The sequence below is a fragment of the Pipistrellus kuhlii genome, unplaced genomic scaffold (genome assembly GCF_014108245.1).
Source record: "Pipistrellus kuhlii isolate mPipKuh1 unplaced genomic scaffold, mPipKuh1.p scaffold_m20_p_17, whole genome shotgun sequence".
NCBI lineage: Eukaryota > Metazoa > Chordata > Mammalia > Chiroptera > Vespertilionidae > Pipistrellus > Pipistrellus kuhlii.
The window spans coordinates 26,884,169-26,911,817 of NW_023425482.1; the positions used below are offsets into that span (position 1 = coordinate 26,884,169).

General features: G+C 61.4%; 1 protein-coding gene across 2 annotated transcripts; it reads right to left on the minus strand.

Annotated features, from left to right (window-relative positions):
- Positions 1 to 314: 314 nt before the first annotated feature.
- SLC12A3 (solute carrier family 12 member 3) lies at positions 315 to 26,304 on the minus strand. 2 transcript variants are annotated; one of them, XM_036440569.2, is made up of 26 exons: positions 25,989 to 26,304; positions 25,397 to 25,540; positions 24,033 to 24,108; positions 23,268 to 23,363; positions 22,828 to 22,967; positions 22,379 to 22,489; positions 21,622 to 21,733; positions 21,329 to 21,459; positions 19,968 to 20,052; positions 18,514 to 18,668; positions 18,158 to 18,265; positions 17,598 to 17,721; positions 16,790 to 16,891; positions 15,703 to 15,858; positions 15,042 to 15,141; positions 13,791 to 13,902; positions 13,452 to 13,592; positions 12,240 to 12,346; positions 11,043 to 11,125; positions 10,201 to 10,278; positions 9,588 to 9,689; positions 8,625 to 8,736; positions 7,891 to 7,977; positions 6,939 to 7,074; positions 6,741 to 6,808; positions 315 to 832 (listed from the first exon to the last, which is right to left on the minus strand). In XM_036440569.2, exons 1-26 carry the CDS (start codon positions 26,268 to 26,270, stop codon positions 691 to 693), a joined length of 3,090 nt encoding a protein of 1,029 aa, XP_036296462.2. In that variant the 5' UTR covers positions 26,271 to 26,304; the 3' UTR covers positions 315 to 690. The 2 variants fall into 2 exon arrangements, with proteins under 2 accessions (XP_036296462.2, XP_036296461.2); XM_036440568.2 differs by having other exon boundaries at positions 25,397 to 25,543.
- Positions 26,305 to 27,649: the final 1,345 nt, after the last annotated feature.

Consider the following 27,649-nt stretch of genomic DNA (forward strand, 5'->3'; position numbering starts at 1 on the left):
AAAGAAATTCGCATTAGGCCGAAACCGGTGTGGCTCAGTGGATAGCGCGCCAGCCTGTGGACTGAGGGGTCCCAGGGTTCCGGTCAAGGGCATGTACCTTGGCTGTGGGCACATCCCCGGGGGGGGGGGTGTTCAGGAGGCAGCTGATTGATGTTTCTCTCTCATCGATGTTTCTAACTCTATCCCTCTCCCTTCATCTCTGTAAAAAAAATCAATAAAAAAAAATATTTTTTTAAAAAGAAATTCGCATTAGTATGGAGGTTCCAGGATCCCTGCATCCCTCAGGCTCCTGTGTGTGTATGGTGGATGGGATGGGGGGGGAGGGTCCCCCTTCTCCTGACCCTGGAGGAGGCACGCATGGAAGCGTCTGCACAAACAGCCAACACGCTGACTCAGACTTGTCTCTGAATCAAAGATGGAATCTTAATTCGCTGTCATCAAAATCAAAAGGACTTAACAGGATGATGGATCCACCAGAGGAACCCCCCCCCCCCCAGCTTCCGAGGCTCCTCCTCCGGCCCCTAAAGCGAAGCCGGAGGCCAGGTCCGAGGGGAGTGGGGTCCGGCAAAGCTGGGAAACCCGCAGCGTCTTCGGTCAGATCCTCGGGTGGGCGGAGCACGGGGGGCCTCGTCCGTGGCGAGGTGGGCGGCCGGGCCCCCTCAGCCGGGGCAGGCGTGGCCACGCCGGGAGTCACTGGCAGTAGAAGGTGAGCACGTTCTCCTGGTTCCCCCGGATCAGGATGACGGGCGGGCGGAGGTCCTGGGACAGCGTCTCCAGCCAGGCCATGTACAGCGAGCTCGGGCACTTCCCCTTCCTCCCGATGGGCAAGGTGCTGAGGGCAGGGCAGAGGCAGGCTTTGTGAGCGGCAACTCTGTGCAGTGACCCCTTCCAAGCCCTTCTCCCAGCCACCCCCAGAGGGACCTGTCACCCGCCCTAGAAGCAGGACTCTAAGCATACTTCCGGCCGGGGGCATTTCTGAGTGAAGCCAGGGCCTGTAAGGCACCATGGTCCGGTCCCCACCAGCCTCCCAGATCTTACCTCCTCCCACCCTCAGCCTCGCTCCCAGCCCTAGAGCACGGAGGCTTTCTTATCACCCCTGGGAGCCTGCCCCAGGGCCTTTGCACCTGCTGCTCTCGCCACCAGGCAGGCAGCGCCCCAGCTCTTTCTCTGGTTGGCTCCTTTGAATCATTGAGATCCTGGCTCAAGTGCACCTGCTTCCCCAATCCCCTGCAGAGTAGCTCTCCCATCTCTATCACATCACCCTGTGTCATTGTCTCCACAGCACTTCACACTCTCAAAACCCTCTATTCATTCATTCATTCATTCATTCATTCATGGTCTCTCCACACCAGAATGGATGTTCACTCATGAGCAGGCGGGTCTGTCCTATTCACTGCCCTTTCTCCTGCGCCTAGACCACGGTCTGGTCAGTTGGGATGTCCAGTGGGTGATCTCACCCCTCTCAGGCCACTCCCGTCAGGCCAGCCTTGCCTCTCCAGCCACGCACCCACACGTGGCCACAACACGGCACCTTCACACGCATGTCCTTGTCCTGCCCCATAGGTGAGGCCCGGGAGGGTCCCTGGTCCAAATCGCAATGCTGTGCAGGCAACTCGCTGCCGGGAGGCTAGAGAGCACTAGTCTCCTGGCTGTTCCGGGCGGGGACTTCTTTCCCGTCCTGAGATTCCAAGAGGGCGTCCCGATGCGCAGCTGCCCTGCCCTCCGCGCTGGGAGAAGCCGGCCGGGTGACAGGAAGTGGGGCCCAGCACCTCACATGGGGCTGCACACCTGCAGGTTTTGTTTCAGCTGAACCTCAAAACAACCCGGGGGGGGGGCGGGGAAGCAGGGCCCAAAGCCGGGGACACCAGGCGGAAGGTCCGGGGCCGAGTGACGCCGGCCTCAGAGAAGCCTTGTGGCTTTCACAGACGGCTCGCTCTCTGCCCTCGAGCGAGGACACACATAGCTCCCTCCGGGGCGTCTGTGAGCCCCGAGGAAGACCGGCACACGGAGGGCACCTCGGCAGCGTCCATCCCACCAGCAGCTGTCCTTGTCGCTTGTTGTTCCGGACCAGGCTGGTGAGAGGCACAGCTGGGACTTGATCCAGGGTCCTGGGACGGCCCACCCCAGCTGTCCCTGCTCCCTTCACCCCCCACTTCCGCTGGGAAGGGAAATCGAGGCCCCTACACAGCTGCCCCTAATTTAAAATTCCACCCTCAAAGGCTTCACCTGGGCCCGGCTGGCGTGGCTCAGGGGTTGAGCATCGACCTATAAACCAGGAGGTCCCCGTTCGACTCCCGGTCAGGGCACAGCCCGGGTTGCAGGCCTGTTGTGGGGGGCGGGCAGGAGGAGGCCTGCCAATGATTGTCTCTCATCGTTAATGATTATCTCTCATCAATGATGTTTCCCTCTCTCTCTCTCTCTCTCTCTCTCTCTCTCTCTCACACACACACACACACACACACATACACACACACACACACACACACACACACACACTCTCTCTCCCTTCGTCTCTGAAATCAATAAAAAAATAAAAATAAAGCTTCACTTTGGACACTACCCTCTTTTAAAACGCAAGGTCGCAGGACTGGGGAAGGCAGGGGCACAAGGACATTTAGTCACGTTTGTGGGGGCGAGTCTGTGACCGGTGACTCTCCGGGGAGGGGGAAGTGGGCATATTGAAACCGAACTTCCTGATTCACGTTATGCCAAAGGCCGAAAAAGCCCTCTGGGGGTGATCGTATCACTTTCAGGCACGAACTTCAGAGACAACACGGGCCGGTGGCTGCGTCTCAGGGCCGGGACCCCCCTCACTCCTGGGGGGCCGGCACCGGTCCCGGACAGGCTAATCCGGCTCACAGGGGGTGGGTGCGGTAAGCTACTAATCTTTAGGGAAAAAGCCATTCCGGGTCAGGGACTTTTTGTTCAGAACTGCGTCTCTTAGCCAAAAAGAAAGGCCGCCTCGGAGCTAACGTACATGCAAAACCGGTGAGCCTGCGTCAGAGCCCTGTCCCAGCTCAAAGCCCAACCCCCAGCACAGCTGTGAGGCCCCGGGCGAGCTGCTCAACTTCTCTGAGGCTCAATGTCCTCATTTCTAAAGTGTGTGCGTTCGTGTGTGTGTGTGTGTGTGTGTGTGTGTGTCTCTGTGCCTGTGTGTGTGTGCCTGTGTGCCTGTGTGTGTGTCTCTCTGTGTGTTTCTGTGCGTCTGTGTGTGTGTGCACGTGTGTGCTTATGATTGAGCCTGTCAGACACTTAAGGTACTGAGCCTGTGTGTGTGGGGGTTAAAATAGAGCCGCTCCACAGAGTTTTGAAAATTAATCAGGCCCACTACCGTGAGTGTCTGACAGGCTCAATCATTGCCTGCTGCTTGTGATTTTGATGATCACTATTTGGCTTTGAGGAGGGAGTCTTTATAGGAAAAAAGAAGGGCCTAGACCCCCAAATTTGGCCGGAGATGAGGTTGTGGATCCGGGAGAGCTTGCTGGCTGGTTACAGCTGGTTCGGCGCAGGGTAAGTGGAACTGAGACGCAGCCACAATCAGATAAACGGCTGACCTGGAGGCAGCCAACAACCAGATTCGGCCTCGGCCCCGCTCTGGAGCACGGCGCCCTGGGTCTGAGGACGCTGGGAAACGGGATTATCGTGTTCCTGGGGCTTGGGGGGACTTCTGTTTCCTCAGAATTTCTGGGGAATGCGGGCTTCTGGAAGGAATGGAGGAACTGGCCATTCTCCAGGCCCCGGAAAGTGGGGCGGCAGTCCGGGCTGGAGATTAGTGATGCAAAAAATGCAGCTGCGTGCTGGTCCGGAGGAGCTGGCCCGGCCGCCGACGGCCGGCCCCTGGCGCAGCAGCTGGAGCTGCCGCCGTGGGGAGGGACGCTGTGTGCAGGCGGCTGCTCTAAGGCCACTGGACTCCGTGTTGTTTGTACCGGCCAATCCCACCAAGGCTGGCGGGCAGGGCATGGCTTTCCCCGTGAGGCCTGGCAGGTGAGGGAGGCGTAGGAGGGCAGCGGTGCCAGCAGGTGGCAAATTAGCCTAAAACCATCACAGGCCAGCGTGGAAGAGAACCTTGGAGGTCATTCTGTGTCAGTCCTTTCTAAAATCGGGGAAACTGAAGCTCAGAGAAGGAGGGCTGTGTGCGCTGGGCCACACAGGGGGCCGGTGGCAGAGACAAGCACAAGCCTGATCTCTGAACAGGGGTGGCAGTCCGGGGGGGGGGGGGCATGCCCACGCACCCCAGGGGGCACCCGCCAGCCACCACACCCAAGGAGACTTCAGGGAGCCGTCCCAGCATGAAGCCAGTCCCACCGCCTCGCACTAAGGCTCCAACCAGGCCCCTGGTCGGCAAACGGCGGCTCTCGAGCCACATGCGGCTCTTCGGCCCCTGGAGTGCGGCTCTTCCACAAAATACCACGGCCTGGGCGAGTCTACGTTGAAGAAGTGGCGTTAGAAGAAGTTTACTTTTAAAAAATGTGGCTCTCGAAGTGCCCAACTAGCTCAGTCGGTAGAGCATGAGACTCTTAAAAATACGTGGCTCTCCAAAGAAATGTCCATCGTTGTGCTGTTGATACGTGGCTCTGCTGATGCAGGAGTTTGCCGACCACGGACCCAGGCCAACCCTGCCCTGGGGACGTTCTCTGGGGACCCGCCGGCCAGAGGCTTGGCCGTAAGCCCAGCACGCGTCCTCGTTAAAGGAAGCATCTTCTTTGTACAAAAGCATCCATCTCCCTAAGAGCCCCCGGGAGGTGCCAGGCGAGCCAGCGCCCGGGCCTGCAGACTGCCCCTTTGCACAGCCTGTGCTTCAGAGGGGCTCACGCTGGGCTTCACGCCCCTGACACCATCCTGAGAGTCCGGGTCGGTTCTGAGCAGAGGGCCCCCGAGTTGTCATTTTGCATCAGGCCTCACCCACGGAGCCCGGAGCCCGTGAGCCTGGCTTCAGGTGGGAAAACAGGTTCCTCAGGCTGCGGGCTGGCCTGCCGGAGCCCCAGGGGGCAGCCAGTATAGCCTCTGAGCACGGCTGGGGGTGGGGGTTGGGGGTCATCGCTGGCCACCTCGTCCTCCGAGAGAGTAAGGCCACCGTGAGACCCTCTCTGTGCCACTGTCACCTCCCACTTACTCAGCCCAGGCCGGTGCCCCCCGGAGGCGGCGCGTTACTGGCCACGGGCAGCGGCCATGGCAGCTGAGGGCTGGCCGGCTCGGAGCCCGGGCCGTGGGCTGGGGCGGCCTCGGCTCCCGCGGCCCAGACTTGGCACTGACACCAGTTGGGGGTGGCCAGCTGGCCAGGAGGGCTGGGTGATTCCCAAACAGGCAGGGATCGATTTCCCTCGAATGACCTGGGTCCCTTTGCCAAGAGGAGTTTGGCAGGAAGAGGCGGGGAGGCAGGGAAGAGCAGGGTGGGGGGCGGCAGGGAGGCCGGGGGCAGGGCAGCCTGTGGCCAGGCCAGCTGGCACGGCCCGTCCTGAGCCACCGGCCGCCCCAAAGTACAGGACGGCAGGCCAGAGGGGGAGGGGGAGGTGCGAGGGGCGGGTGAGTCAGTTAACAACTGCCGGGCAAAACCAGCAGGAGCCGGCACACCCTGCGTGTGTGTGTGCATGTGTGTGTGTGTGCATGCACGCGCGCGTGCCTTGCGTGTATGTTTGTGTGTACATATGCACGTGTGTCTGTGCGCGTGGTGTGCCTGTGCGCGCGTGTGCGTGTGCGCGTACATATGCATGTGTGTTTGTGCGCGTGTGCACGCGCTCGCGTGTGTATCTGTGTGTGTCTCTGTGTGTGTGTGTGTGTGTGTGTGTGTGTCTGTGTGTCTCTGTGTGTGTGTCTGTATATGTGTGTGTCTGTGTCTGTATATGTGTGTGTGTGTGTGTGTGTGTGTGTGTGTGTGTGAGTGAGTGTGTGAATGTCCGCTGCCTGCCAGGTGGCAGGTCCACCTTTACCTAAAAGGGGGAGCGGCCAGGCGCCACCAATGCCAGGAGCCTCTGCTTATTCACACGTGGACGCCCCACCTCTGCCCACGGCCAGCCCTCAGGCGCGGACACGTGTTTCTGAGGACCCCGTGGCCACCTCGCTGCCGTCAGAGCCGCCCAGAGCTCGTCCCTCTGTTTGGGGCATAAGACGCTCAACTCCAGGAGCGGGCATGCTGGCTTTTCCCCAGACGCAGCCACGGGGTTTAGACTCCCTGCCCCAGGACCTGATCCTCTCTCCCTCCCTCCCATCCTTTCTCCTTCCTTCCTTCCTCCTTCCTTTCTTTCCAGTACCTGGTTCTTTCTCCTTTTCTCCTTTCCCCCCTTCCTTATTTTTTAAAGTATATTTTTATTGATTTCAGAGAGGGAGGGAGAGGGAGGGAGAGGCCGGAATATCAACGATGAGAGAGAATCAGCGATGGGCCGCCTCCTGCACGCCCCACACTGGGGCGGGAGCCCCACAACCCGGGCCTGTGCCCTGACCGGGAATCGAACTGGGACCTCCTGGTTCCTAGGTCAACGCTCAACACTGAGTCATGCCAGCCGGGCTTCTGCTTTTTTTTTTTTTTTTTTTTTTCCCCTAGCAATGGCTCAACAAATGCTTTAAAAAAAAAAAAAAAAAAAAAAAAAAAAGACTCCGCCCTGTGAAGTGAAAACTTCTGTTTCAGGGCACCACGGGGCAGACACGGCCCTCCCTCCGGCCTCACGGGGGAAGGAAGCTCCGGTCCCAGCAGGGCCCCCCTCCCAGCCGCCACGCTGGGCGCCAGGCCCCCCTCGGCCACTCACATGACCACGAGGGCGGCGTCCCGGGAGTAGTCCAGCAGGATCTCGTTCAGCCGCACCTGCCGCAGGGACTGGGCGCGGGGAGGGCGTTAGGAGGCTCAGGAGGCCCGGGCCCAGGGTCCCTCCCGACCGGGGAGAACGCCTGCCCCCGCCCCCCTGCTCCCTCCGCGAGGCCCTCCTCCCTCCGCACCCCTTCCCTACCTTGACCCGGTTCTTGTTCATCTCCTCGTCCGAGATCTTCCAGGGGCAGTCGCGCCGCAGCTCGGCCACCGTGGCCTCGTCCTTGAAGCCGTCGTTGAGGCGGAAGGGCGCCACCATGTCCTCGAAGCGCTTGGTGCTGGGGCAGGGCGGGCGGGCAGGGGGGCCGGGTGAGAGGCCTGCTCTCCACGCACCAGGAGGAGCTCACAGGGCCCCTGGCCCCCGGGCCCTGGTGGGGCACCTGCTAGAGGCAACCGATCCGTGTGTTTCTCTCACGTCGATAGTTCTCTCTCTTTCCCTCTCTCTCTTCCACTCTCTCTAAAAACCAATGGGAAAATACCCTCGGGTGAGAAGTAACAAAACACACACACACACACACACACACACACACACACACAAAAAAGCCAAAACCGGTGTGGCTCAGTGGATAGAGCGTCGGCCTGCGGACTGAAAGGTCCCAGGTTCGATTCCGGTCGGGGGCATGTACCTTGGTTGCGGGCACATCCCCAGTGGGGGGTGTGCAAGAGGCAGCTGATCGATGTTTTTCTTTCATCGATGTTTCTAGCTCTCTGTTCCTCTCTCTTCCTCTCTCTAAAAAAATCAATACAAAAATTTAAAAAAAATCAATAAAAATAGAAAAACAAAACAAAAACCCCACTGGCTCAGAAAAGCGCCAGCGGCAGCTTTCGGGGCCTCGCCCCGGTGGCCTCCGCCAGGTGAGCCTCTGGCAGAGACCAGAGCTCCAGTAAGAGAAGGAAGGAGGCAAACCGGAAAATAAACACCTGCAAACCCCTCTTCTGTCCCATGAGCCCAGGCTAGGTGGGGAGGACAGCGCCCCTGCCGTGCTCCCGGGAGAGAAAGGGGCGATTGTGGAGGGGCCGCAGGGCACCAGCCGGCCCTTCTGCCTGGACCCCCCCACCCCCCACCCCCCACTCCCGGCCCCCAGAGGACTCACTGCTCAGCCCGCGGCTTCTGGTTGATGTCCGGGAGGATGTGAACTTCCTGGAATCCCAGTCGGAACTTGCTCAGAAGAGAAATGATCCTGGAAGATGGAGATTTTTAAAAATACATATAAATTTCTTTTTACTGCTTTCAGAAAGAGGGAGAGGGAGAGAAAAAGAAACATCCATGATGAGAGAATCCTCGGTCGGCTGCCTCCTGCGCGCCCACACAGGGATGGAGCCTGCGATCCCAGCGTGTGCCCTGACCGGGAATGGAACGGTGACCTCCTGGTTCCTAGGCCTCCGCTCAACCGCTGAGCCATGCCCGGGGAAGACGCAGATTTTTTTTTTATTTTTATATAATATAGAAATATTTTTTAATGTATCTATTCATTCCACACAGCAGTGAGCAAAACAACACAAATCCTGCCCTCATGGAGTTCACATTCTAACCTGAGCAGGGGGCGGGGGTGGGGGCAGGCGATGGATGAATTCTGATAAGGCAGGCCAGCTCATGACGAGTGGCAGGGAAAAGCAATTGAGCAGTACCTGTGACCGCTCTGGGCTGGCACACCTCCCATTTTAATTTGATCAAAGATGTGACCAATAAAACCCAGTGTCACCAAGTTCTCTCTGGATGCCAGCTCCCGCCAAGCCCCCCAGCCAGGCCCCCCTCTCTGACTCAGGAAGGAGGTAAGCATAGGTCCCCGAGCAAAGAGCCCGTCCGCAGAGTCAGCTCCCCACTCACGCCTTCCTCTCCTGGTCCATCCTGTTGATCTGGCCGCCCACGAACACTCGGATCCGGCATTTGCTCCATCTCTTCTTGCGGCTCAGGAGGTAGGGGATGAGGAGGGTGAGGCCTGGCAAGGAGGGTCCCGGGAAGCAAGAGGGAAAATGCTCTCAGGGCGGAGCTCCCTCTGGGTTCTCACCAATTCCCTTCTCCAGGCCTCAGTTTGCCCATCTGCATAATGGGCGTGCTGGAGTAAACCGGGTGGCACACAGGGCAGGCCAAGACAGAGGGCTGCGGAGGGAAGATGGCCAGGGAGAACACGTGTGTGTGTGTGTGTGTGTGTGTGTGTGTGTGTGAGTGGTGTGTGAGTGTGTGTGTGTGTGAGTGTGGTGTGTGTGTATATGTGTGTGTGTGTGAGAGAAAGTGTGTGTGTGAGTATGCGTGTGAAGTGTGAGAGTGTGTGTGTGTATGTATGTGAGTGTGTATGTGTGGTGTGGGTGTGGGTGTGTATGTGTGTGGTGTGTGTGAGTGTGTGTGTGTGTGAGTGTGTGTGTGAGTGTGAGTGTGTATGTATGTGAGTGTGCATGTGTGGTGTGTGTGTGGGTGTGTATGTGTGTGGTGTGTGTGAGTGTGTGTGTGTGTGAGTGTGGTGTGTGTGTATATGTATGTGTGTGAGAGAAAGTGTGTATGTGAGTGTGCGTGTGAAGTGTGAGAGTGTGTGTGTGTATGTATGTGAGTGTGTATGTGTGGTGTGGGTGTGGTGTGTATGAGTGTGTGAGTGTGTGTGTGTGTATATGTGTGTGTGTGTGTGTGAGAGAGTGTGTGTGTGAGTATGCGTGTGAAGTGTGAGAGTGTGTGTGTGTATGTATGTGAGTGTGTATGTGTGGTGTGGGTGTGGGTGTGTATGTGTGTGGTGTGTGTGTGTGGGTGTGAGTGTGTGTGGGTGTGAGTGTGTGTGTGAGTGTGAGTGTGTGTGCGCACCTCCGTCGTCGAACAGCCAGTAGATGTCGATGGTCTTCTTGCCCTGCTCTGACTGGAAGATGGTGCTGGCCTGCTCCTCCCGCACCAGGGCCTCGGGGTCCACTGAGGGGAGCGGAGGGCGGTCACCGGGGCGGCTCACTCACACCATGTCTGCCTGCCGCCGCCGGCTGCCCTGGGCAGTGCACTGGCTGTCCCGGGGCTGTGCACGGCTGAGGGCATGCCTGGGAGGGGTGACTCAGAGCACCCATGGCCCCTCCCAGATGCCCACAGGATGCCCAGCTCCTGCACTGGGGCTCCCCTGCCTCCCAGAGTGTGGCGTGGGAGTGGGGGGGAGACTGAGGGAGAACCCTGCCCCCCCCCTGACATCTGAGCATGGCCAGAGAGACTTGAGGGGCGGGACACAGGCCCCAGGGCCTGCTGGGTGGGTTCCCACAGTTCCCAGATGCCCAGACAGGTCGGCAGTCATCAATACCGCCCACCCCACCCCACCCCTCAGTTACCCGACCCCAGAGATCTCAGGGCCCCCGCCCTTGACCAAGCTCCCCTGCGGACCCCCCCGCCCCAGCTGCCACCCGAGTGGGGGGGACCCTGAGCCTGAGCGGGCGGGACTGACGTGTGCCGGAGACGGATGGCCGGGCCCTGCCGGCGCTGGCGTCCTTGCCGTCCTCGGCCGGGTCAAACACGGGGTTAACTGTAAGAGAGGGACGGCAGCTTGTTCCCCACTGTCCTCGCCTGGACGCCCTGTTTTTCCTCCCCCTTTGGCAAGGAAGCAAGTCCTGACCCCCCACCTTCCACGGATTCGACCTGACTTTTCTCGCTCCAGCCCCACCCGCTGGCTCTGTCCCTCAGACAGGCCCCCGCCCTGCAGTCCTGGTGGTGGGGACCCCAGACCCGGGAGCGCCTCCCCCCAGGGCCCCTGCTCAGCAGAAGACAGCCCCCCCCATCAGAGAGGCTGCTTGGCCCCCATTTGTGTTCATGCATGTCCTTTCTTTCCCATGAACTCAGAGTCTGCACATTCATACGTGACTCTAAACGCTAAGCACGTGCCTACTCTGTGCCCAGCGATCGCCTTGGAGACCAACACGTCCAGTGTCCACGCCCTCGTGTGTGTTTTCCTATTCCGGTGTCCACCTGGGCATTCCCCTCTGTCGGGGTCCCCTCCACCAGGTCCTTCCTAGCCCCCCGGGTCACTGAGCGCTGACCGGGCCCAGGCAGCTCCGAGGCCTGGCCGCCCCCAGAGGGAAGCGTGACCTTGAACAGACCCCGCCCCTCTCTGGCCTCCGTGTCTCCGTTTGCAAACCCAATCAGCTCGAAGGGACCGTGAAAAGCGACGTTCTAGGAGTCTGTGGCCTTCTTTCCTAACTCACGTTCCTCGTTCTTCCCACCACCACTTAAAAAAAATCGGGTTCTAGAATTTTCCGGGACGTTGTTCCGGTGTTTGGCGGGTGCACTCACTGTGGGCCTGCATCACCTCTGAGATGTTGAGCCCCTCGCGCATCCTCATGACGCACACGCCGTAGTTGAAATCAAAGGCATCGCTGGGAAGAGAGGGGGTGGGGTTAGGCTCCTGCGGTCCCGGTCCCCCGGCCCCCAAAAAACCAGAGGCCTGGAGCTGGCCGGCCTCCCACCATCCCCTTCTCCTCTCTGGGCCTCAGTCTCCCCATCTGTGCAATGTGCAGGCAGCCTGGAGGGTCCCTGGGACCCTCTGCTCTGTGGTGCGTGCACTGTGCTCAGGGGGACCCTGTGCTCAGGGGGAAACCGAGTCAGAGCAGGCTTCGAGCCACGCCCTGTCCTCCTGATACGTTTGAATAATCCCCAGGGTTCTGGCAACAGAGGTGTGTGTTGGTGGGGTGGGTATTACCTCATTTCACAGCCACAAAGCCGAGTTTGGGGGAGTACCCCGCCACGCTCACACACGAAAGAAGGGCTTGTCCATATGGATCATGGACACTTAGTGCAGGTGGACACGGCCCCAGAACCCCCCATTAGGGCTTATCTCACAGGCTGAGCCCCGCCCGCCCGGGCTCCTCTGACTGCTGGTCTCTGGGACAGGGACCTCCCAGGGGTTGGACTCTGGGGGAGCAGAGAGCAGGCTTCCCCCCTCCCGCTGTCACCCTGAGAGGCAGCTGAGGGCCCGGCTCAGAGGCTGCAGCTGGCTCTCGGCAGACCTGGGCGCAGGCTGCCCAGGACTGCACACCGCCTCTCGGCACCCCATCGGTGCCGGAAAGCCCCTCAGACGGCACTTCCTGGGCCCTGCACAGCGTTAACCCGCCCCCACCCCATCCATTCCCAGGCTGCCGCCTCCAGAGGCCTGGCTTCGCCGCCAATCCCAGGTGCCATCTCGCGTTCCTCAAGCTGCTCCCAGGCGGGCACAAGGCTTCCCCTGAACACCCACAGCTCCAGCTTCTCCCTAGAACTGGGAGAGCTGGCCACGCCGGCCGTGCTTCCTCCTGGGCACAATGGACCGGAGCCAGGAGATGGTCTCCAGCTAGCCACCGTTCCCACTGCCCCCGGAGCCCACACCCAGGCCGCTTTGCTCTCTGTGTTACCGGCTGAACCCCCTTCTCAGCTTTGAACCCCCACTTCCGGAGGCTCAGAAACCCCACGGCCCAAAGGGACAGGCCTCGGCCACCTCCCCCCGGCCGCACTCACTGCAGGATGCCGATGTAGTCCTCCACCGCGGCCGGGTGAGCCGACTGCCAGTTGGTCTTGAACCCGACCACCAGGATGTTGGGCCTCATCCTGCCCAGACCCACGGCCTGCGACGGGGAGGGAGGGACGAGGCGGGGGGTCAGGCCGCACGCCCCCGGGGCCTGGGCCGTGACTAGGGTGGGGCTCTGGGCCCGGCTGCTCTCTCCACCACGTGGCCAAGGACCAGGAAATATACCCCTTGTCCAGGGTCCCATCTGCCTGGACACACTCTGAGAAGGCAGAGTGACCGCCAGCGCCATCCCGGCGGCCTGTCCACGCCCGGCTGGTGCCTGGACCGCCCCCGTTGTTCTGGGTTATCCCCGCGCCCGCTTCTCCCCCGAATTATTCCTCGTCATAAGGGACCAGACCTAGGATGCCAAGCTTGGCATACTCCTGGGTCATCTAATCCATGCGTCTTTGATAGTTCCCTGGTTTGTTTTTTGCTTTTTGTTTTTTACTTTTTACAGAGAGAAGGGGAGAGAGAGATAGAGAGCTAGAAATATTGATGAGAGAGAAACATCAATCAGCTGCCTCCTGCACACTCCCCACTGGGTATGTGCCTGCAACCAAGGTACAGGCCCTTGACCGGAATCGAACCTGGAACCTTGAGTCCCCAGGCTGATGCTCTATCCACTGAGCCAAACTGGTTAGGGTGGTTCCCTGCTTTTTATTTAATGTTTAAAATATTATATAACATTTCAAGGTGAAATTCAGATAATAAAATTAATCATTTTAAAGTGTATAATTTGGTGGCATAACCCCAAAAGGAGATCCTATATATTTGTTTCTGTTTTGTTTTGTTTTGTTTTGTTTGTTTTTTAATTTTGAGAAATCTTTAAAACTATGAAAGGGAGCTCTGACCAGTTTGACTCAGTGGATAGAGCGTCGGCCTGTGGACTCAATGTTCCTTGGTTGCGGGCACATCCCCATTAAGGGGTGTGCAGGAGGCAGCTGATCGATGATTCTCTCTCATCGATGTTTCTAATTCTCTATCCCTCTCCCTTTCTCTCTGTAAAAAATCAATAAAATGTTAAAAAAAAACAAACAAAAAAAAACAACACACACATAATCAAGAGGGTCCCAGGACAAGGAAGTTGGGGTTCCTGTTGCAGCCACGGGGTCTCCAGCCCGCCCCCGGGATGCCCTGCGCCCGCGCACCCCGCGCCCGCGCACCTGCATGAGGACCTGCACACCGCTGCGCAGGTCCTCGGCGATGACGTCCGAGTAGAAGGCCTTGATCCTCCTCTTGTTCAACCACTTGGTGTGCCCGTTGGCGATGGCCCGGAGCTCCGGCATCCTCTGTTTGCGGGGTCCCTGGTGGGGGGGGGGGGATGGAGGGTGACCTCAGGAACTGCCTTTGCCCCCTGGCCAGCCCCTGTCCTGCCCCGGAGGCTGCCCGCTGGGCGGGATGTGGGGGAGGGAAGGAGGGGGAGGGGGTGTCCCGGGGTGGACACCTCGCCCCAGGCCCCTGGAGGAGCACAGCCCCCCAGCCCGCCTCCAGGGGGCACTCACGATGAGCACGTGGCCGCACACCATCAGGCTGAGGTTCCGCGTGAAGGTGCCCACGAAGTCCACCAGGGCCGGGCGGAAGTTGGGGGGCCCTGTGAGCACCAGGCACTGGGGGCTGAGGAGCGGGAGGGGAAAGGGCTGAGCCACCGGGACAGAGGCCACGGGGGGCCCGGATTGCCACCACCTGCTGGCCTCCCCGCCTGGAACCGCCGTGTGGCCTCCGGGGGGCCCGCACACTGGCCTCACCTCCCGGGCTATGACAGATAACGTGGCGGCCACCACCCTGGTCTCCTCTGTCCTTCCTGCTCCGCCACCAAACCCTCCACTTGGCAAACCGCCCTGTGACTACCCCCCTTCCCACCCCCACCCCCACACCCCCGTGCTCCTGCCAGCCCAGCGTGGCGGTGGGAGAACAAAGACGGAGTGGGGCCCTGACCGGTTTGGCTCAGTGGATAGAGCGTCGGTCTGCGGACTGAAGGGTCCCAGGTTCGATTCCGGTCAAGGGCATGTACCTTGGTTGCATGTACCCAGTGGGGGCTGTGCAGGAGGCAGCTGATGGATGTCTCTAACTCTCTATCTCTCTCCCTTCCTCTCTGTAAAAAATCAATAAAATATATATATTTTTTAAAAATAAGCACATTCCCTCAAGTGAGGATTAAAAATAAAATAAAATAAAAAGATGGAGTGGGGAAGTCTGTCACGTACCAGCTCCCTGGGTCATCCCCTGAGTGGGTGGCTCAGCCTCTGAGTCCAGAGGCAGCCCAGGGTCATGGTCAAGGGCCGCTACCAGACTCAGATAAAATTGGCCGTTCCGCTGTGTGACCTGGGGCCAGTTACCTAACCTCTCGGTGCCTCATATTCTCGTCCGTGAATGGGGTTAGTCATTCCACATGCCCCAGACGCTGTGTGGGGCGGCATAGGGCACTTGTGCAGCGAATCAACATAAATAGAACCGATCATTGGCATGACGATAGCATGATGATAGCATGATGATCTGGCGGGAAGGAGGTGGGGACAGGGTTCTGGGGGCAGGATGCTCGACCCTGAGGAGGGACCCAGCTATGAAGAGGCTGGTCCGTCAGCCTCTCCAATCCTGTGTGGACATTCCCCGCCCGTCGCCCTGACAGAGCCCTCAGAGCAGCTTCTGAGGTTCAGAAGGCCACCCTCTCGCTGGGTCCCCTTGGTTGGCGATGTCAATCTCGCCCTGACCCCCAGGGGGGGCACGTGGCGGGTCCCGGGTGCCCGCCTGCTCACCGGTAGTTCTTGATGTGCTCCTCCACCTCGTTGAGGCCGACGGAGTAGCTCAGGGCCATGTTGTAGGAGCCGGCCTGCACGGAGGAGCCCCAGTTCACCTCTGGGGGGAAGGGTGTGAGATCAGAACCACGGGTGGGGGGGGGGAGGCATTCTTTAGGACCCAGCACCCAGGGGAGCAGGGCTGCCTGGCACCCATTCTTAACCTTTGCACACACATCGTACGGCTGCCTGTTATCCATCAGGGTACTAAACTCTGTCCAATGGTGCCCTCCCTTGACAAACAGACCTTGGCACGGCCTGAAGGCCACGCTCAGAGGTAGAATTCTAGGTTTCTCCGGAGCCCTGCCCCTCCCCCAGGTGGCTGTCACCCCAGCATCCCTGCCTGCTCGCAGACACCCCTGCACACGGCCACGGGCCTAGCGTGCACACCAGGGGGCCCCTCAGGAGGATGGGCCCGGCCCGCGGGGTCCTGGGTGCCCAGGGGAGGGATAGAGCAAGGTGTGGGCTCCCAGAGGGCACAGTCCCATAGGCCCCCCCGCCCCCCGCCACGGGAGCCGGGAGCCCGGGGCAGGGCCGTTAGCGGGGCTGAGGGCCGGACAGCCTGTGGGTGGCCTCGGGGCAGGAGTGGGGGCACCCTGGGCCCTGGCAGCCCCACGGGCACCTGGCTTCTTGTAGATGACGTAGAGCAGCAGGAAGAGGACCACACCGATGGCGATGAGGGCCGCCCACCAGGTGAGCAGGAACATGATGACCACGGAGATGACCGCCCCGAACAGCGCCGCCCACTTGCTGTAGTACCGGAAGGAGGGCCGCCACCCTGGGGGGCACGCGGGTCAGGGGGCATGCTGGATGCTGCAGGGCAGGCCTGGGTGGCAATGCCAGCAGGGCCCAGAGCCGGGGTCCCAGGCTGTGCCCACCCTCCCACCCGGCCTCCTGGGGCTAAGCCTGGGGGCACGGGAGGACCCCTCACCCTTCTTTTTTTAAAATATATTTTATTGATTTTCTACAGAGAGGAAGGGAGAGAGCTAGAAACATTGATGAGAGAGAAACACCGATCAGCTGCCACCTGCACACTTCCCATTAGTAAGGTGACCAGACATCCCACTTTTGGCTAATTTTCCAAAAATCGGGACTTTCCAACCCAGGTACATGCCCTTGACCGGAATCAAACCCGGGACCCCTCAGTCAGCAGGCCGATGCTCTATCCACTGAGCCACACCGGTTTCGGCTCCCCACGCCCTTCTTGGCTGGTGTTCTGCCCCCTCAACAGGCGACACAGAGGAGGAGGCAGCCAGCTCCGGCCCCCGACGGCCACGAGACATCGGCATCAGCAACAGCACAGCTCCTGCGGGTGGGCCGAGCCGAGGGGAATAGACTCTGCCAGGCTCCACACTGCAGCCCACCCAGGGGTACGAGCGACAGTTGAGGGTCCCAGGTTCAATTCCAGTCAAGGGCACATGCCCAGGTTTTGGGCTCGATCCCCATAGGGGGTGTGCAGGAGGCAGCCGATCACTGATGCTCTCTCATCACGGATGTTTCTCTCTCTCTCACCCTCCCTTCCTCTCTGAAATCAATAAAAATATATTTAAATAAATAAATAAATACATAAATAAATGGTGCCTTTGGTTGGTTTGGGTTTGAGAGGGGGCCTGGCTCTGCCCACCGGTGTCCATGCCTCCCGTCACCCCCTCCCCGCTTCATCCCCGGAGCCCTGAGTGCGGCCCCGCCGGAGGGAGGGGGCTGCTCACCGGGTGAGTTGGTGATGGAGGCGTGGAAGCAGCTGAAGTTGATGAGGGCGTAGGAGCACAGGAAGAAGTTGGAGATGATGGGGGCGATGGTGTTGAGCTCGGCTTCAGGGACCCAGGGAGGGGGAGAGAGAGAGGTCAGCCTGTGGGCAACTCTGCCCAAGGAGCCAGCTGGCACCACCCTCCCCGTGTGGGGCACCCCAGACAGCCTCCGAGGCTCAGCGAGCCTCCGCCTTCTCGTCTGTGCAATGGGCCCAGCCTTCGGCGAAGCTCAGAGGGCCCATGTCCTGTAAACTGACATGTGCCGGCTTTTAAGGAGACAGAGAGCGACATGAGCGTGGACCCCACCCTGAGATGGGGCGACCGGGGGACAGGGGCCGTCACCGTGGCTGTGGGACCACAGATTACGGTAAGAAATACATTCGATCTGAAACCCTGAGACCGTATCACCGTCCCCCTAACAGCGGAAGCTGCTCAAGACCTGCCCCCCGCCTCCCCGGGCACCCCTGGGAATGCTTGTCCTGCTTCCAGGGACCCCCAAACAAGACAAGCACCCCATCCGCATAGGAACCCCCTGAGTAGCCGCAGGAGCCTCGCCCCAGAGCCTTTGAGGTCCCGTCTCAGACCCCTCAGATCAAAGGGCATCAGATCCCAATCAGGGTGGGCTCCGGGGGGACCCCTCAGGGCACAGCCAATGCACCCATGTTTCTCACACGGACCCCTGCCCGGCCGGCAGGGTGCGGTGCACATGGATGAGCAGCGGGGACAGGAGCCGAGCCCCGTGGCCAGCGGGCCCCGGGCGGCCGCTCACCGATGATGATGAAGGCCACGGCGATGGCGTAGGCCAGCAGGTAGCCGCGGACCGGCTCCTTGTTCTTGCCATAGCCCTTGCCGAAGAAGCCGATCAGGGGGTACAGCTGGTCCTCGCACAGGCACTGCGGGCACAGGGCACGCCTCAGCCTGCGGCCGGCCGGCCGGGACCCTCCTTCCCTCCTCTCCTGCCTCCCCCCTGCAGCCCCGGGACCCGGGCTGCCTGCTCCCTCCGGACCTGGCTTCTGTTAAAGGGGTGGCCCCACCCTGCCCTCCCCGCTCCCCAGGAAGACAGCGAACAGGAAAGATGAGAGGGTGGGTGGCATGGCATGCAGTGAGATGGCAGGGATGGCAGACAGAGTGCCAGGCTGCACAAGGGGGAGTTTGGGGGCGGGAAACGCAACCCCCACAGGAGGGCGCTGCTTCCTGCAGAGCTGGCTCGCCGGCCCCTTCACTCCAGTCCAGAGGCCTGTCACCTGTCAGCGCCCGGCCTCTGGGGCATCCCCCAGGGACCCTGCTCCTGGGCTGCAGGGCACCGACCAGCCTCCTCCCCCCGCTCACCTGGAAGACCTTGGCGGCCGAGACCAGGCAGGCCAGGGCGGAGGACAGGGTGGCCCCGAAGATGCCGGCCGTGATCAGGGGTGCGAAGCCGGAGACCATGCTCATCGTCTGCGGAGACGTGGGGTTCAGGGCAGGCCTGGTGGGGGGACGGGCCTGGAGCCCCCATCTGGGGCACCCCAGCCTCCTCTTCTCACGAGGGCTGGGCCCCGACGCCTCCATCGGAGTCCACAGCCCTCCCCCGGGGTCCCAGTGGCCACCCGGGCGGGGACTGAGCCCAAACTTCTTTCCCCCCATGCTTGGGCCCAGCCCCTCCAAACCATGTCTGCCCAGGGGGTGGCCCCCCGGCTGGCGGGCACCTGGTAGTAGTTGATGAGGCCGTAGTGGCAGTTCTGCTGCTGGGCGCACTCGGTGAAGTTCCAGCCGTAGCCACAGGCCAGCCCCTCGCAGCCGCCCAGGCCCGGGGTCACCGTGTCGTTGAGGTTCCCGGAGGCGTCACGGACCACGCAGGAGCCTGAGGAGGGAGGAGGGCCTGGGGAGGGCTGCTCCCTTCCCTCTGCTCTCCTCCGTCCCACCCCTAAAACGCTGGCCACTCTGCAGAGAAGGGGATGCTGCCGGTGTGATAGGACAATGTAATAATAATACAATAATAATAGCCCGAATCGGTGTGGCTCAGTGGACAGAGCGTCAGCCTGTGGACTGAAAGGTCCCGGGTTCGATTCCGGTCAAGGGCATGTACCTTGGTTGGGGCACATCCCCAGTAAGGGGTGTGCAGGAGGCAGCTGATGGATGTTTCTCTCTCATCGATGTTTCTAGCTCTCTATCCCTCTCCCTTCCTCTCTGTAAAAATCAATAAAATATATTTAAAAATAATAATAACAATGATGATGATGATAGTGAAGACACCGATAGTCGCTAACACACAGGAGCACCCCCTGTGTGCGAGGCCCAGGCCTGGGAAGTAGGTGTGTTACTGGTACTTTTATTTTTTATTTTCATTTATTTATTTATTTATTTTGGCACTTTCATTGTCTCGCTCCAGAGCCCAGCGCGCTCAGGTGACCTCTCTGAGGTCCCAGTGTCCTCCTCAAAGCGGAGGCCCGGGCTGCAGACCTGCCCGCTGGGACCCGGCCCGCTCCCTCCGCCATCGGCGAGTAGCTTCCCTCAGGAGAAGCAGGAACCCCCGTGGGGTCTCGGGAGAGGCAGGGGACCGCAGCTCGGGCCTGGCGCAGAGCCCGGCTCCACCGCCTTCTGTCTCTGCCGCGGCTAGTGCCTTCTCGCTGGCTGTCCTACGCTTTGTCTCCGGATGGAAATCTTCCCCTTCACCTCGCCCACAACATGACGGCTCTTCCTGTCGTCGGAACATGGGTTCCACACCCTGGTCTGGCCCTCCCCGCCATGGAGATGTTCTGGTCACCACCAGGTGCCCTCAAAATAAGGTCCACTCCAGGCCAGGGTAGCTCAGTGATTGAGTGCTGACCTATGAACCAGGAGAGGTCACGGTTCGATTCCCGGTCAGGGCACAGGCCTGGGTTTGGGCTTGATCCCCAGAGCGGGGCGTGCAGGAGGCAGCCGATCCATGATTCCCTCTCATCATTGATGTTTCTCTCTCTCTCTCTCTCTCTCTCTCTCTCTCTCTCCCCCTCCCTTCCTCTCTGAAATCAATAAAAAAATATTTTTAAAATAAAATAAAAATAAGGTCTATGCCTCTACTTCTTGGGGTTGCAAAGTCCTCCCAGCCCAGCTCTCCCTGATAGAGATCTGAACCCCATGCTGGGACCCCCGTCTCCCCAGCACTCTGGGCGCTCCTTACCGATGGTGGCCGAGATGGCCAGGTAGGAGATGGTGGTCCAGAAAATGGCCATGAGTGTCCCCTTGGGAATGGCGATGGCAGGGTCCTGGGAGGGAGGCAGAGCGGCATCAGCGATCCCAGCCCCGGGCCTTGTCTGAGGCTCGGGATGGGGCCCAGAGGAGAAGGGACTTCGGCATTGTGGGCTTACAGGACAGGCCACTGCCAAGGTCACAGGGCTGAGACCTCTCCCAGGGCCCGGGAGCCCAAAGCGGGGATGGAAACACTGGCCAGCTCCAGGCTGGTCCGTTTTATGTTCGGCTGTAGCCACAGGCACCGGCAGGAAGCAGGAAACAAGAAATACCCGCTCACAGCTCTCATTCACTACATTTCCCCACTCATCGCTCAACACACATGCACTGAGCGCCTTGTATGAGTCTGACCGTTAGCCGGACAGACACAGCTGTGGGCCTCAGTCCTCAGACAATAGGCCCTGACAGCTTTACTCTAAGACAGTGGTGGGCAAACTGTGGCTCTCGAGCCACATGCGGCTTGTGAGCCCCAGTTTGCCGCTCTGTTGACTAATGAGTTTGCCGACCACCGGGATAGGGGCTTAATCACAAGGAACAACAACAGCCTGCCATTATTGGAATCGAGAGCCTAGGTCATTAGTCAGCAGAGCGGCAAAGCTTGGCTTGGGAGCCACAGTTTGCCGACCGCTGCTCCAGGACCGTGTGCTGACAGCAGCACTGGGACAGAGGTAAGGATGGAGGTGTTATCTGAATAGAGGAGCAGACTAGCTCTAGCTGGTTTGGCTCAGCGGAGAGAACGTCGGCCTGTGGATTGAAGGGTCCTGGGTTTGATTCTGGTCAAGGGCACGCACCTCAGTTACCGGCTCAATCTCTGGCCCTGGTCAGTGGGGGGCGTGCAAGAGGCAACCAACTGATGCATCTCTCTCATCATTGATGTTTGTATCTCTCCCTTTCCGCTTCTCTCAGAAATCAATAAAAAAAAATATTGTTTTGAAACAATGAAAGAGGAACAGACTCTGCGAGGTAAAGAAACAAGGGTAGGGAGTCCCGGAGGGCAGGGGCAAAGGAAGGGGGAGGGACAGGGCAACACGGAGAAGCACTGGGCCCGTCTTCCCCTGAGGCTGACTCCCAGGAGCGAGGGAGGACGTAGCCCATTTTGGGGGTGGCCCTCAAGGCCTCGAGGGTCATTGATGCCAACCGACACCCCGAGAACTGAGCGGAGGGAGTGGCATTGTCTTGGACTGAGTTGTCTTGGGCTGGACTGGCGTGTAGAAGGTCTGCCCCGTGGTGCCAAGCTCAGTGCCCGGGGGAGAGGGCAGGGCCAGGCAGGAGGAGGGGGGGCGTGCTGCTCACCTTGAGGTCCCCGGAGATGTTGGCCCCCGCCAGGATGCCGGTGGCCGAGGGGAAGAAGATGGAGAACATCCCGAAGAAGCTGCCGTCCGGGCCCCGCCAGTCGGGCACCAAGTTCTGGACAAAGATGTCCCCTAGGAGAGCGGGGCCTGAGTCAGGGCTTCCCCCCCTCGCTGGGCCCGGCCGGGAAGGGAGGGCACGCCCGTGGCAGCTCCTGGCCATGGAGCCGGGATCCCGTCCTCCCGGGGCCCACAGAATAGCCTGTCCCTGTGCCCGTGGGCGGGGCCCCCACGTACCCCGGTAGCTGAAGAAGCCCCGGGAGGCCTTCTCCTCGGACGGGGGGATCAGCGTCCCCACCAGGTAGTTGGCGAAGGAGACCATGATGACCATGAAGAAGAGCACCTGGGCCTGGAGGCACAGGACCCAGAGGTCAGAGGGCCTGGCAACCCCCTCTTGAGGGCACCCCGGCGGGAAGAGCCTGCTCAAGGTCTCTCTCTCTCTCCCTCCCTTTCTCTGTCTCTCTCCCTCTCTCTCTCTCTCCCTCTCTCTCTCTCTCATTCTCTCACTCATTCACTCGTTCACTCATTCACTCATTCATCATCACGCTGCAGGCTCTCTTCTAGGACTTGATGCTCGCACAAGGCTCTGGTCTTGCTGAGAGAGTGGGAACAGGAATCCAGAGTGAGAACAGGGCTGCGGCGGGGACTGGGCCCGGGGCCACTTGAGGCCAGTGTCGCTGGAGGTCACAGCGAGGGGGCGAGAGGAGAGAAGGTGGGGCCAGGTCCGGCCAGGCCTGCCATCGATTCCTAGTCACGGGCAACGCCCGGGTTGCAGGAGGCAGCCCATCAATGATCTATCGCACCATTGATGTTTCTCTCTCCCTCTCCCTCTCCCACTCTTTCTTCCTCTTCCTCTCCCTTCCTCTCTCTGAAATCAATAAAAACTTATATTAGAAGAAGAAGAAGAAAAAGGAGGAGGAGGAGAGGCAGAACTAGGCGCAGGACTGGCTCCCTGCTCCCACCCCAGGGCCCCCTTTCCCACCCCCGGCCTCACCTTGGACTCCCACTCCATGCCAGCCAGGGAGATGGCCAGCAGCACGGTGACGGTGACCACGCCGATGATCCGGATGTCGTTGACGGGGTCCACGATGGGTGAGCCGTACTCCTGGGGGAGGGGACAGGCCGCTGCTTGCTGGGCACCGGCCCAGACTCCTGCACCGAGGCGTCTCATTCTGGGTGACCTCTCCCAGGAAGTCACCGACCCACCCCTGCCCACAGACCCCCAGACGGCGGCCGAGGGCCTGGGCAAGCGGCCCCCTCAAGGCGGCTCGCAGCCCCGAGGGGGACTCGGGGAGATGGCCTCACCACGCTCGCCCACAGCCCTCAGACCGTGGCCTTGGCCCCCGATGGGCAAACTGGGCCAAGGAAGGCCCAGCCGGTGCGGGGTGAGGGAGCCTGAGAGCGGCGGGGGCTCCCTCTGCCCGGGGCGGGGCCGGGCCTCACCTGGATCAGGTCCCGCACGGTCTCCGCGAAGCCCACCGTGTGCATGGCCACCCCCACCGCGTTGGCGAAGGCGAAGATGAGGCCGATGGAGCCGCCGAGCTCCGGGCCCAGGCTCCGGGAGATGAGGAAGTAGGTGCCGCCTGCGGGGGACAGGGCCGGGAGCCACGACCCCCCGGAGTCAGCTGGCCGGGGCGGCAGAGCGGAGGCTGGGCGCGGGGACCGGGGCTCCAGGGACACAGTGCGGGAGTTGACCCCGGCCGCCCCGGGGGGTGCAGAGCTTGCCTCCCTCTCCCCAGCCCTGAGCCCCAAGGAGCCGCCTCGGGCGCCCCAGGTTGGTTGGGGGGTGGGGAGTGGTTCGGACACCGCTCCCGGGTGAAGACTGGGGGACCTACAGGAGGGGGACGCGGGGAAAGGCAGTGGGGGGTGAGGGGAGGCCCCACCTGACTTGACCTTGCCGTTGGTGGAGATGGCCGAGATGGAGAGGCCGGTGATGGAGGTCACCATGACTGACAGCAGGATGATGATCCAGGTCAGGACTGCGGGGGTGGGGGGCGGGGACTCGGTCACCTCAACACTCAGGCGGGGCATTCCCCAGGTAAAGGAGCCACGTGAGAAACCCCGAGTCAGCCCACTGATGGGCCATGTGCCTGAAATGACTTCCTTTCTCTGCGCCCCTGCTTACTCATCTGGAAAATGGCTCTCTGCCTACCTCCCTGCTCCATCAGGAGGCCACTGAGCCAGCACGTAAAGGATCATTGGGCGTGGGAGGGAAGGCACCCTCCTTTAATAATAAAGAATAAGGCAACAGTTACCATTCGACAAGCACCCCTGGGTGCCCAGTCCCGTGCTGCTCACCTTAGAGACCCCACAATAGGTCTGTGAGGCAGAGACGGTCACCACCCCCCCTTTTACTGGTGAGGAAACCGAGGCTCAGAGAGGCCAAGACACTTGTCCAAGGTCACACAGCACGGCTCAGAGCTGGCCTCTGAACGCTGCTCTGGGCAGACTCTGAGCTGCTGACCCGGAGGCTCTGCAGTAGAAATTGGCTCCGGGAGGTTGAGAGACTTGCTCAGGGGAAGAGCCCGGGGCCTGCTGACTCCGTGTCCGGTGCTCCTCTGCCACCCCCCCCCCCCCCGCCCTCTGTCCCCGCATGTCTCTGCGGCCCATGTTCCTGGCACCGTCCCCTCCCCGCCAAGGGCACTCACCGATGCCCGCCTGCGCCGTGATCCACGGGAGCCGCAGGTAGAGGATCACACCCCAGATGTTGAGCATGCAGCGGATCTGGGAGGAGAGGGGGGTCAGAGGCCATGGGGGGGGAGAGACCCCAAGGTCAAACACACAAGTCCCTGTGCCCAGTCATGGCACCGCATCAGGCAGCTGGGCCTGGGGGACATGGGGTCCTTTCTCTGCTTTACCCGCCTCAATGCCCTCCTGGGTTTCTGGGGCAGGGAGCATGGGCTGCCCGCCGCTTCCCTGCCCTCTCATTGGGGCCTGAGGGTGGGCCGCAGCGTCACCACCCTCTCCTGCCCCAAGCCCAGGATCCTGTGTCTGGCAGCGCCAGCCATGGCCCCGAGGGCCAGCTGTTCTGCAGATTCTGGCATTCAGGGGGAGATGAGCCAGTGCCGGCTGTGCCAATGCCCCACATACAGGCAGAAGCCGGGCCTCGCGTTGCTGTGACTTCAGCTTCCAAATTTAAAACGGAGCCAGAGGCCTCGGCTGAGGCAGAGGCTCCCTGTGGAAAGTACTGCCCCGGCCAGGTCTTGGGTTGGGACAAGGCACGTGGGAGAGCTCTCAGGCCCTCCATCGGCTCGGAGCTGCTGAACGGGCTGGGGTGTGGGGCTCTGCACTCCACTGACTCCACCGTCCGGGAGGGAGATCCAGACTCTCCATTCGCGCTTCTGGGGGTGCTCACGGGTCCGATGGAGAAACGGGGCACAGCCAGCACTGGCAGCTGTGGCAGAGTTCAGGTCAGAACCCAGGCCCACCGCCTCCCAGAGCAAGACTAGAGCTTTCTCTTACACCTCATGCCATCCCCTCCATACGGCTCCCTAGTGTCTTCCAACGCCAACTTCACGGGTCCCTTTGCTGTCTGGAGACTTCCTGGTGCCCTACAACACAGCAAGCCTGTCCCCTTCCCATCGTGGCCCAGGAGGAAAACTCATGTGTAGATTTGTGTGTTCGGTGCTGCCCTCTGGTGGCCTTTAGGGGGAAATGCCCTTTCTTTTACTCTCTCCCAGGCAGGCATTGCTCCAAACACTTCACATCCATTATAACAGGTTTAATGCTAATTATTTCACCGATAAAGAAACGGAACACGGGGTTAAGTCACGTGTCCGAGGTCACAGGACAAGCAAATAGGCTGTAGGAGATCTGCCTCAGGGCCAGGTCTCCGTCTGGAGGTCAGTAAACGGAGGTCAGGAAGCTCAAAACCAGAGAAAATGTGAGGTCACTGTGCGGATGGGGAAAGGGAGGCGCGGGGTGGACTGAGGCCTGAGGGTCAGAGCCGGGGCTGGGCGGGGCGCCGCCCCCCCACCCTCGGTCCCGGACGTCCTGGCCACAGCCCACTCACCATCACCCCCTTGACCCAGCCGAAGCGCACGGGCTCCTCCTGGCTCTTCTCTCCGCCGGCGCCCGCCTCCTCCTCCACCAGCCCGTCCGTCATCTCGTGGCCGGGCCGGCTGTCGAAGGCCAGGGCGTGCAGGTGGCTGCCTTCCTGCTGGCAGCGGAGACCGCGGTGAGGCAGGCAGGCAGGGGCCAGGACAATGCAGCTCCCACCCTCTGCCCTCCGCCCTCCCCCCTCTCCCCGCCACAGCCCAGCCTCCCAGGCAGCAAACCCAGCGAGGCTCTTCCCCGCTGCAGACCCCCCCTCCCTCCTCTCGCCGCCTCTTCCAGGTGTGTGCGACCTCTGCTCGCATGCTTCCACGGACGGGGAGCTCACCCCCTCTCTCGGCAGCCCTCGTCTGCGTGATTGGGCTGCCAAGGACCGGGCAATGCACATTATAGGTCCCCGGACCTTCCCCGTCCTGTGCTCAGCGTCCTGCTCAGGCTGTCACCTCATCCTCGTGGCACGGGTGGCAGAGCCGAGCGAGGCTCAGCGAGGCGAGGCGCCCGGGCCAGGCCGCACAGCAGGGAGGCGGCCAGTCCTCCGAGGCGCTGCCTACCTTGAGGAAGGAGTGCAGGTCGGCCAGCGTGGGCCGGGCCTTGCGGGGCTGGCCGGGCAGGGCGCTGTTGGCATAGTGCTCGTAGGCCGGCACCACGTCGATGGTGTTGTAGCCGAAGGTGCGCATGTACAGGGTGCTGCCGTGGGTCAGGTGGCTGGGGTGGGTGCTGTCGTAGGCGGCCGGCGGCGGGGCCTCGTCGCCCCCCAGCAGCGTGCTGATGGTGAAGCGCCCGCTGCTCAGCGTGGGGTCCCCCGGCGTCTCCGACCCCGGCAGCTCGGCCATGGCGGCTCTGGGTGGCAGGGGCAGGGGGGCCAGGGTCGGTGGGGACATGCCGGGTGGCTTTATAGGCTGGGCCCGCGGCAGCGGGAGGCGGGGAGGGTGGCCTGAGCCGCCCACGGCTGGCGAGCAGGGCCCCGGATTGGGTGGGAGGCAGAGCACGTGCCCCTTCTGTCCTGCCCACCACGTGGTCCCGGAGGTGGCGCCCCGAGGGCTGGGTGTGCAGGTGGCTGGCGCCCCGCCCCCTCGAGGGAGGCCCACCCGCTCCCCGAACTCCCGGCTGCAGGCCTGAGGCTCTGGGTCCGCACAGCAGCTCCTTCTGCCCCTAAGAGCCTGGTCCTTCCCTCCTCCCCGAGGTCCCGACCCCAGAGCCCTCCCTGGGGGCGCCCTGCACCCCCTCCTGGGCCTGGGCGGCCTGCAGGCTCACCGAAAACCACGGGTCTCCCGTCACCCCTGCCGGGTGTGTTTGCCTCTCTCGGCCGTGCACCCAGCAAACCTTTAAAGCCCACCCGCCCGGCCACGGGGGCGACAGGAGCCGGGAACGTGGGTGGCGGGCGCTGCGATCACCAGTGGAAACTGGCCGGGCGGGCTGTGCGGGGCGGGGGCGGCCACAGGAGAGCACCAGGCCCGGGGTCAGGAGGTGACAGGGGCCTCCAGGCCACCGCCTGCTCCAGGCGTCTGAGCTGGGCTCGGGCCATCCTTGGGGGGACGTGGAGGGACACCCTTTCCCTCCCTCCCGATGTTGCCTCTCAGACCCTGGTTCTCAGAGGTCACAGGGGTCACCGGAGGACCAGCCCCAAGATGCCCAGCCTCCCTGAGATGCCACGGCTCCGGCAGCAAGTGGGCACCATGGACGGAGGACTCGCCCCTGGCTCCCGGGCCAGAGGGCCAGCACAGGAGTGCCAGCTGCGAGCAGGGGCAGGCGCAGGTGGCAGCGCGCGAGCTGTTAGAGCAGCAGCCGTGTGAGGGCGTCACCCTCCGGGGCGAGATGTCTCAGTGGGAGCCCTGGAGCCGCACAGAACCGGGGGCACGTTTTTCTACCCAAAGGCCTTTTTCTGGGCTTTCACCCGACCTGCTGGAAGGCCAGCCCTCAGGGGCGCAGACCTGGGCCTGTCCCGTTCCCGGATGAGCCCAGGCAACTAAAGAGCGCTGAGTAGGTCCTCAAAAAACGCCAGAGGGTCCAGGCCACCGAGGGCACAGAGCAGCCGGCGGCCACAGGAGGCCTTGGCGGGCGGAATCACCCCAAGTGGGGGTCAGTGCAAAGGGCAGCTCCTTGGGGGGAGGGGGGGTCTTCAGCTGGGCGTGGGGATCACAGGATATGGTTACTGTGCATCTGTTATGTGTTAATTTTTTAAAACAGACTTCTCTTCCTGACCCTTCCAGAC